Raw genomic sequence first — 9,938 nt, forward strand, 5'->3', positions numbered from 1 at the left:
TGCATTCATTTTATGATAATCCATTGTAGGTCGCTATGACCTTAATAAACCGACATTCATTTGCGTTCAAGTTTTACCCAGGACTTTTGCTTCTTACAGAAGATCCTTGAAATAATATAAAATGCGCTGTATGTGCCTCTTATATAAACAACGAAAAAATGTTATGGTAGGCGGAACCGACCATGCCAGACTTGACACAATCACATCATAAATTGAAATGCAAACTAGTTGATGTTGTAACATCAGCATTGTTTTGCACATTGAGAAATACAAATGTGTTATTTAATATAAGGGATTATATTGTTTTGTACCCGCAAATGCTTACTTATCGGGAAATTAAAAAAATAAATGCTGTGCAGAATTACTGCTGCAATCTCACCTTGTGCATCACTAAGAAACAGCAGATTTAAAAATCCTTTAAAATGTGAGTATCTGATCTATTATAACATATCAATCAATTATAACAATAATGTTCATAAAGATTTGGTGTGAAGATGGAATATATCGTTCCACTCCTTCGGGATCCTCTCACAAAAAGGGGTCAAATTTTTGAATACCCATGCAGCTCATAAAACCAAAATTAACATCCGATTCCATTCATTGGCACATTTCATTATCGCTATCAACACAAGTTCTGTTATAAAGACGGTAGAGATCGGACCATTCCTTCTGGCACCTCCCCCACAAAGGGTCAAAGTTTTGAATAACCAAAACGAATATAAAATCCGAAATAAGTATCAGGTTTTCTTCATATTTCACACATTCTATTATTTTTGCAAGATCTGCTGTGAAAATTCGAAATATAGGCCCACTCCTTCTGGAGGACAAAAGGACAACATTTTCTATATCCATGAATCTCATAAGACGAAAAATTAACATTTCGATAGAGATCGGACAATTTTTTTTCAGGTACCTCCCCCACATAGAGTTAAAGATTTTGAAAAACAAAACACATAAAGAAAGCGATATAAGCATCCAACTCTCTTCAAATTTCACACATTCAAACATTTTTGCCAATACAAGATCTGTTGTAAAGATTATATGAACCCCTCTGGCCACACCCACAAAGGGTCACAATTTTCAACACTTTTATCTGTCATAACTTGCGAAACAAGTCAAAGATTCTTTACAACTTGCTAAACCTAAATATTTCTCTCAACCAAAAACGTGTTATGAATAAGGAATTAAGGACTTCTCATAAAATTCGATATAAATGTTCGATTTTCTTGTAATGTTCCACAAACCAATATTTTTATCTCTATTAGATGAAGTATGAAAATGGAATGCTTAGGCGACTTTATCTGGAACCTCACTCATATTTTAACATTTTCTTCTTGGATGTAATCAATATAGTCAAAACCTCGATCCGATACCCAATGGACAATATTGGCCCCTTCCTTCGGAACCTACCCCATAGAGGGTAGGAATATTTATAACAGAAGTCGAAATATACAGGGTGAGAAGAAAAAACGGCAACCAACCGCAGACCTAAGTCACTCATCCGACAGCTGTTAAAATTATTCCAGTGACAGCTCATTATATAGTTTACAAGCCTACAAAAGCATTTTGTTAAGAATTTTCAAGAAAAAAAGTTATTCGTGATGGAATTCAGGCGTGATAGTGTGATTTCTTTATATTTGGCTGGAAAACCACAAGTGGATATCGTTAGAGCACTCCATCATTTAAATGTGAATAAATCTTTTGTCTCGACCATCACTCGTTACCGTGATACTGGTAGCGTAGTCCGATGTCAAGGAAGTGGACGGAAGAAAATAGCAACATCAGCAGAAATGATTCGAAAAGTAAAGCGACTTGATCGAAACCTGCGTCGCAGTGGCCGAAAAATGGCTCTTGAGCTGAACATATCTCAATATTCCATTTGGCAAATATTGAAAAATAAGCTCGGGGTAAAGCCATTGATATTCCAAAAAGGGCAAGAACTTACACAGCAACTGAAAGAAAATAGACTCAAAAGAGCTAAAGAGTTGCTTCGCTTTGCCGAAAGTGGTGAACTGCCGATGAGAAAACATGAGAAAACATTCTTTGTCCAGCAGTTTGTAAACAAACAAAATTATCGTGTTAACTTGCCAAAGAGGTCGGCTGAAAATGTGCACCTTCGGTTGGCCTCCAGAACTCAAGCGCCGGCCATGGTGATGGTGTGGGCCGTCATAACAGCCTATGGTCGCTCTCTGCTCGTATTAATCGACTGTGGCATCAGAATAAATGCCGAATATTATCGCGAACATATTCTGCAATGTGTATTAAAGCCTTGGGCTCGCAAACATTTTGGCCGCAGACCTTGGACATCCCCACAGGACTCAGCACCATTGCACTCAGCACGCGCCACCCAAATGGTTACAAAATGAGGTTCTTCGCTTCATTTTTAGGGCACAATGGCCACAAAAATCTCCAAATACCAGTTCGTCTGGAGTATTTTGGAAAGCAAGGTTGGCACAAAAAATACCAAAGTGTCGATCACCTCAAGCAAACGCTTCGGCGGGAATGGGCCAAAATACGCTTGACTTTGTTCCAGTTTTTTTATCTCACACTGTATTGAAATAATCGAACATTGTGTGAGGGTATACATCTGTCGGCAAATCCGACACACTTTTAACTAGTTTTTACTTATTTTCAGTCTTACCTTTTTATAAGCAATCAAACATTTTTGTGATTTCCGCAAGACGATCCATGGCATGAACTCTGCTAACTTTCTTGGCAGTGGCACTATTTGCTAGAAATCATTCCTCAATCATTTTTAGTTTCTATAAAAATGTCTACATATTCGATCGTAATTCTTTTCTAAAATCGCAAATGTTTCGTTTTGCTTACTAAATAGATCATCGAAGTAATTCGCTATACTGTTGCTCTGAAATGTTTCTTCTTTAAAATCACTTAAAAATTAGTTTGCTTGTTTTGTCATAGGTAACTACAAGTCGAATAATTTTATTTCGAAAAAATTCGGTGTATACATATAGATTTGTTTTTATAAAGTATTTTTTTCGTATATAAATATTTCAATAACATATATCTTTGGCGGGATATAATACGTATATATGTATAGAGATAATAATATTCATTAATTATAATAATAATAATAAAAAACATCACATATGATTTTGATAGCCGAAAATTTGATAATCAAAATTTAGATTCCAATACTGTGGGAAGAAGGTAGGATAATCCAAGACTTTATCTTTATCCAAGCAAAATTTTCGATAAAATTTCATTTATCATTGATACAGTTTTAATCAGTCCATAATTGTAGATTGTTTCAGAAATTTCTTAATATTTTTTCATGTATCACGAATGGTTCATCCTCTTGCCTATTCGACGGTGGGTGGCATTTTCGTGTAGTTGGGATATTGAGCAGCCGAAGTGGTAGGCAAAAGACGTTGTTGAAGATCACGATTGGCACGAATCTGTTTGAACAACGAATAGATAGCATTCCAGATAATCAGTTGAATCACTGCAAAAGAAAAACAATTGTATTGTAATTAGAATAAAATATTAATTTAGAGTTATCTACAGAAAAGAAATAAAAAAAAAGTATTAGTGTCATGGTGTGAGCCTTGAGTCATACAAACAAAAGCAATACAGATAAGAAGCGTGTTGTACATGTTTTGTTAACAACATGACAATGCTTTTTGGATAAATTCAATCTTTTTTAATAACGATATACTTAATTTCTTCATACAACACAATAAAGTAAATTCTAAACTGTAGTAGAGATCATAAGTTTTCCAATCATATTGATTTTTATGGTACATAGCTTTATTCTGATAGTCGGGTTCTTACCCATGCCATAAAATAAATCACAGATTTTCTGTAGAATTTTTGAGAAGTTACAGATGACTATGGGATCTGTGCCTGAATGCACACTGATATCATGAGTCCAATGTTCCCCCATATCTCGTAGTATTTCCCTGAATAGAGCAGGGTAGTGTCATAATGGGTGTTCAATAGATTCATTCTCTTCCTAATCCTCACAAAGGCTGCAATATTCGACATTAGAATAATCTCATGTAGACTTTATTGATCAGATGTAGGGATGACCTGTTATTACTTCTACCGTTATCCGTTCGTTTATCGTTAATTCATTCATACTTAATAGAGATTGTGTTCTACGTAAGGAGATATCTTACCAGATTTGTTTTGATACCTTGCACCGTGGTTCGTTGCATATTTTGGCTTTCTTTTTAAATAGTAGTTTTAGTGCTTTTGTCAAATGACAAAGAGAAGGTTTTAAGATGTCGGCGACCTCAAGGCTTGGTGACTGCGAATCCATCATTGCCATTCTCTTTCCCTCAATATTGCAACGGACAGTTACCCGAGAGTGGTATGCATCGAAATTTATTGTATAAGATTCAGTAGCTTTAAGAGCCACTTGACTATCCACATAAATAGTCACCGATTGAGTTATTTCACCCTCCATCAATTCTTCTGCCTGAAAAACATGTGCCTGAAAAACACTACACTTTCCATCCAATTTGTAAGACTAGGTAATTCTTAGTTGTTCAAACAAGAATCAGAGAAAAATCCGTCTGTCTAAACTCACTAGCATCCATAAATAAACTAGTTACTTGCCATTGCAGATTTTGCTGTTCATTCACATGCAAATATTGAAGATAATAATAAAATTAAAAAAAAAAATGGGTAAATCACCGCAAATAAATAATTGTTTGTAACAGCAAATAAATTCGTAGGAAAAAACAATTGATTAAAAAACACATTGCCCTGCATACTTTACAAGCTCAACATGCATGATTGATAACCACGCCGATAATAATGATGACTCATTGGTTGTTTATTTTTTCGTTCTTATACCCTCCAGCATAGTATGGAGGGTATATTAAGTTTGTCATTCCGTTTGTAACACCTCGAACAGATTTTAGACCTCACAAAGTATATATATTCTTGATCAGCATAGAATTCTATGTCAATTTAGCAATGTCCGTCCGTCTATCCGTCTGTGGAAATTACTCTAGCTTTCGAACGAAATGAAGTGAGTTGATAAAAATTTACTAAAATGTGTATTGTGTCTGCAGGACTTTCGGTATTGAAAATGGGCCATGTAGGTCCACGTCTTCGTATAGACCTCATATAACGGTACCTCCCTATATGCGATATTTTCATGATTTAAGCGATATTATTTACCGGAATTTCAAAATTGGTATTTGAAGTTTGTAACAGATACTACAGCATAAGACAGAAAATGGGCCATGTGTGTCCACATCTTCGTATAGCCCCCATATAACGGTACCCCCCGATATTCGGTATTTTGATGATTTTAGCGACATTATTTACCGGAATTGTTTCAAGTTTTGTATTTGAGGTTCGTGATGGATACTACAACCTATACCAAAAATTGTCTTTGCAGATCCATGTTTTATAACTCCCATGGTACCTCCCTATATTCGGTATTTTGATGATTTTAGCTACATTATGCCAAATTTTTACCAAATGGTGGAGAGTATTCAAAGATCGGCCCGGCCGAATTTACAGCTTTTTTACTTGTTACTACTTACCCAGACTTAATGCAGTACCAATTATTGTGCCCAGAGTTGAACCGACTGGAAGCCCCTTAGCAATAGCTACATATATCATGTATATGAAGTTGAGGACATTGAAAAAGATGAAAATGTAGGCATTAACTAGCCAAGGTGCCAGCAAAAGGTGACGTTCCTGAAATAATGAAAGAAAATAATTGTTAAAAAAATAAGATTTACCAATTATTTCCATGTCAATAAGATAACAATAAAAATGCAAATAAATGATAAGGCAGGAAATTTAATAAAAAACCAGTAAAGAAAGTCCTAAAGTCGGGCGGGGCCGATTTTATGATACCCTACACCACTTTGCTAATTTAGTTGAGCTCCACTTAATAATTAAAAGTTTTTATGGGAGAATTCAATCATACACGCTATGATTATAATTATAATTTAAAATTCAAAGCACTAAATATGCCAAAGCATTTGTATCTTTTAAATTCGGACGTGTATTGCCCAAATTAATTTGAAATCAGATAAAGGTAGGTAACAAATACAACAAATCGGATGAATAATATATATGGGAGCTATAGCTATATCTGAACCGATCTTCACCAAATTTGGCATACTACCTTCTAGACTAAATTCGGTCGTATGTGCCAAATTCCATTCCAAATATTAGGCGTTTGGTGCACAATAAAAGGTAAATCAGACGAAGTTATATATGCGAGCTATATCCAAATCTGAACCGATCTCGATAAAATTTAGCAAAGGTATTTCTGAGCTGCATTTGATATATTTCCCCAAATATTGTTGTTACAGAGTGCATATTACGGCTGCGGAGGACAAAAATAACAAATCGGATGAACAATATATATGGGAGCTATAGCTATATCTGAACCGATTTCGATTAAATTTGGCATACTTATTTTCAGGCCTAATTTCATACTATTCGGGCTGATATTACACGTTTGGTGCACAATAAAAGGCAAATCGGACGAAGATATATATGGGAGCTATATCTAAATTTTTACCGATTATCTCCAATTTCAATAGGGTTCGTCCTTGGACCAAACAAATGTTTTTTGCAAAGTTTCATCTCAATCGGATAATAAATGCGACCTGCATTTTGTTCACAAGAATACATGGACAGACGGACTGACATGCATAAATCAACTCAGAAAGTGATTCTATGCAGATCATCAAAAGGAACTATGGGTCTATCTCGTTTCCTTTTGCCTGTTACAAACAAATGCACAAAGACATAATACCCTGACCACCTTGTGGTGTAGGGTATAAAAAGGTATAAGGAAGTGTGAACGTTGCCAATTGGCGCCTAATTTTACGTGGGTTTAGAGTTTGGAAAAGCGAAGAAGCGCATCTTTTGGGATCAACACAGCACAGCGGATGAAATTGACCATACCTTTTTGGGCGAAATATCCATTTTCAAACACAATATTTTACTTTGTTTACATTTTGTAAATGAACGATTGATATTTTTTGATTGTTTACTTTGGCACTTCGTTTTGTTTGTGTTTGCTGAACAGGCTATAAATCAAATAATGATAACATCGCAGATCAGATATTTTCTAAAATAAATATGACTAATTTCGTATCACACGCCGGGTAGACGTTTCGCACATCTTCGTCAATACGTGCCCAATACGAATTGAGACGACTGCGCCATCCTGAAAGTAATTGCATCTAAACACAATGGACCAAAGAAATCCGAGTGAAGTAGTAGTAGCTATGAGGTCTTCAATAAACCCAAACTAAAAACCAACCAAGCCGATATAGAATAATTAAAAGTTCGAATTTAGAAAAAAAACTTAGGGTGCCGTAGCCGTTGTTGATACCAATATTGTAGTCCTGCAAATTCTAGAAATAACATCAATAGTCTTTCAAATTATTCTTAAGAATTATCTTCGGGATAAGATTTATAAATTATTGTAAAAAGAAAATCATCAGGGACAATCAAAAAAAGGTCTAGCACCTACCTATGGTCGTAGATAGCTCATCAGTGGAACATTCGCGCTTTACTTTGCAATCACTCATTCTAGGATGATGTCTTAGAAGTTCGCTTCTTATTATTCAAGATTTTTCATAAGCATACGCAGTTGTGCAGCATCGAATCCAAAGTATTTCGATTTTTGAAGACATCAAACTTCTTCATAGAACCAATTCAGTCAACTTTTAAAAGATCTCAAACAGCTTTGTTTTTATTGCCGATTCGAAATCGTTTATTTGTCTTAGTTGTTTTTTCTACATCGGAATATGTCTTTCATTGAAAAACGGACTATATTGTCAGTGAGAAATATGTATTGACATTTCGTGGTTACAACTCCTGATGCCCTACGAATTATGAATCGCAATAATGTCAAGACAAATGACCACCAGGATGATAACGTCACTTGCCCATTACAAACGAAACGAAAGTTAATTTTATTTTGCCGTCGGGACACCCAAAATCGTTCAATAGTGGGCATTATACACATTATGCCCCTAATGCTTTTTTGTTAAATGTAATGAAAATATAAAATTTTAATACATAATCACGAAATAAAAATAACTATCCTAAGTAATAAATGCATCGACGATAATAATTGTTCATTATCATTCCAATTTCTAATTCAGAAACCCCATGCTTAAGTGCCTTGTAATAACCCCTCTATATCTTTATGGAATATCAACGGATTGAACTATTTTTATAGCTCTCCACTGCAGTGCGGTAACATATTTTCGCAATTTGTTACAATGTCTGAGTGCGTCGTAAATATGTATACCCCTGCGTTGTTCAGCTGAAACCACTGAATTGCTAACCAGAACAACAGACGAAGATTAAAGTCGTAAAAAAAAATTGCGCATATCAAAATTTGATGAAATACCAAGACAGCAAAACAAAATCACATACTCAAGTTCTTAAGATATTAAATTTCATATTTTTTCTTGTTATGCGCACGTCCCATCATCAAAAAATAAATAAACGACTTACCTTTACTGTGCCCACAATCAAGAGCGACGATGCAATTACATTGGTCACACTGGTAGTAAGATAAACGCACAGGGTAATAATAACAGCTGCAATGGAGGAGAAAAGAACGAATAATGCAAATATTTACATGGCATTCCAAGATAATGCCCAGGTCGTTGACTTACCGGTCCTGATGCCAACATTATCGACTGCATTTGCGCCATTGTCCAGGTTATCCTGTATAAGTTTGACCAAATCATCCAAACGGGAAAAGGCCACACACAGTACAATTGTTGAGAATATGGAACCAATTAAATTGAACCAACCGATTACAATGCCCACAGTGGACAAACGAAAACCACACAAACTATTCATTGTTCTGGGGATGAGAACAAAGGCGACAACTAAACTCGAATTTCACAATTCTACGGAATTAACGTGTTCTTGTATTTCAATCGAATATCCAAACAAAAAAATGGAAATTTATATCCACTCCTTATCTAATGATGGCGAGCGCAACCAGACTGGAGACGATACGACTGCTTTGAATTGCTGGAAAATATCAACTAAAAATAAGCGTCGCAGTTATCTCTTTCAGCAAAGCTTTTTGTGGCAAACAAAAACAGCTTTTCCATATGCTTTTGCTGTGTTCAGTGTTGAAAAGCGTATGTATTAGTTGTAGATAAAAAGAGACAGGGTGCTTCTTTTATGTCAACGCATCAGCAGTTGTGCTCATTGAACTACGGGGTTGTTAGTATAGAATTCATGCATGGTAGAAGAATACATGTAGACGCGTCGACACAGCTGCTGGGACAATGAACTATCAAACCAATTTTGGAATTGAAAATGTTTAATGAAAAATTATTTAAATTTGTAAAAATTGTTGAAAAACGCGAATTATAATAGCCTCCAAATGACGTGGTGTAAGAAAAAAATATAAAAATCTACTTATATTTGAAAAAAACATTTAAATTTTTTTGACATATCAATGCTCCAAGCGTTGATGCATCTACCTGTATTCATGGTAGAATTAAGAAGGTAAAGTCATGCAATCATAAGTTTACATTTTTTTTTCAAAATTATTCCTTTGGCAAATAAGAGATGACGACCAGCTTTCCATGCAGTGAAATTTAGCAATCTAAATTACAGAAACTGAAAAGATGGGAATGCTTATTTGAAATTACCTTACCTTCTTAATTTTACCATGATAGAATTGAGAAAATGAAATACAAATCCCTTCTACGACCTTATTGAAGCCATTTAAGAGATTTCACAGTGTTACTTAAAATTCAACGTATTCGGTCGACGTTTTTCACACCAATAATTTAAACACGTATTTATATGAGAGTTATTCAAATACGTTGGGCGTACGAAATTTCCATGGCAGAAGAATACAGGTAGATGCATCAACGCTTGGAAGCATTGATATGTCAAAAAAATTTAAATGTTTTTTCAAATATAAGTGGATTTTTATATGTTTT

The 9,938-nt window shown here is 35.0% G+C and overlaps 1 protein-coding gene across 1 annotated transcript; it reads right to left on the reverse strand.

The window, feature by feature from the left end:
* Positions 1-2,903: 2,903 nt before the first annotated feature.
* On the reverse strand, positions 2,904-9,036 carry LOC131803684 (uncharacterized). The gene is made up of 4 exons (XM_059125179.1): positions 8,643-9,036; positions 8,479-8,564; positions 5,526-5,682; positions 2,904-3,466 (listed from the first exon to the last, which is right to left on the reverse strand). Exons 1-4 carry the CDS (start codon positions 8,830-8,832, stop codon positions 3,324-3,326), a joined length of 576 nt encoding a protein of 191 aa, XP_058981162.1. The 5' UTR covers positions 8,833-9,036; the 3' UTR covers positions 2,904-3,323.
* Positions 9,037-9,938: the final 902 nt, after the last annotated feature.

The sequence above is a fragment of the Musca domestica genome, unplaced genomic scaffold, assembly GCF_030504385.1.
Source record: "Musca domestica strain aabys unplaced genomic scaffold, Musca_domestica.polishedcontigs.V.1.1 10, whole genome shotgun sequence".
NCBI lineage: Eukaryota > Metazoa > Arthropoda > Insecta > Diptera > Muscidae > Musca > Musca domestica.

Excerpts from the sequence above, each read along its gene's own strand:
- LOC131803684 (XM_059125179.1), bottom strand. The coding sequence starts at position 8,832 with ATGAATAGTTTGTGTGGTTTTCGTTTGTCCACTGTGGGCATTGTAATC. Across the intron at positions 8,565-8,642 it reads TAATGTTGGCATCAGGACCG|CTGTTATTATTACCCTGTGC; the intron begins GTAAGTCAACGA and ends CCTCCATTGCAG. Across the intron at positions 5,683-8,478 it reads TGATTGTGGGCACAGTAAAG|GAACGTCACCTTTTGCTGGC; the intron begins GTAAGTCGTTTA and ends TCATTATTTCAG.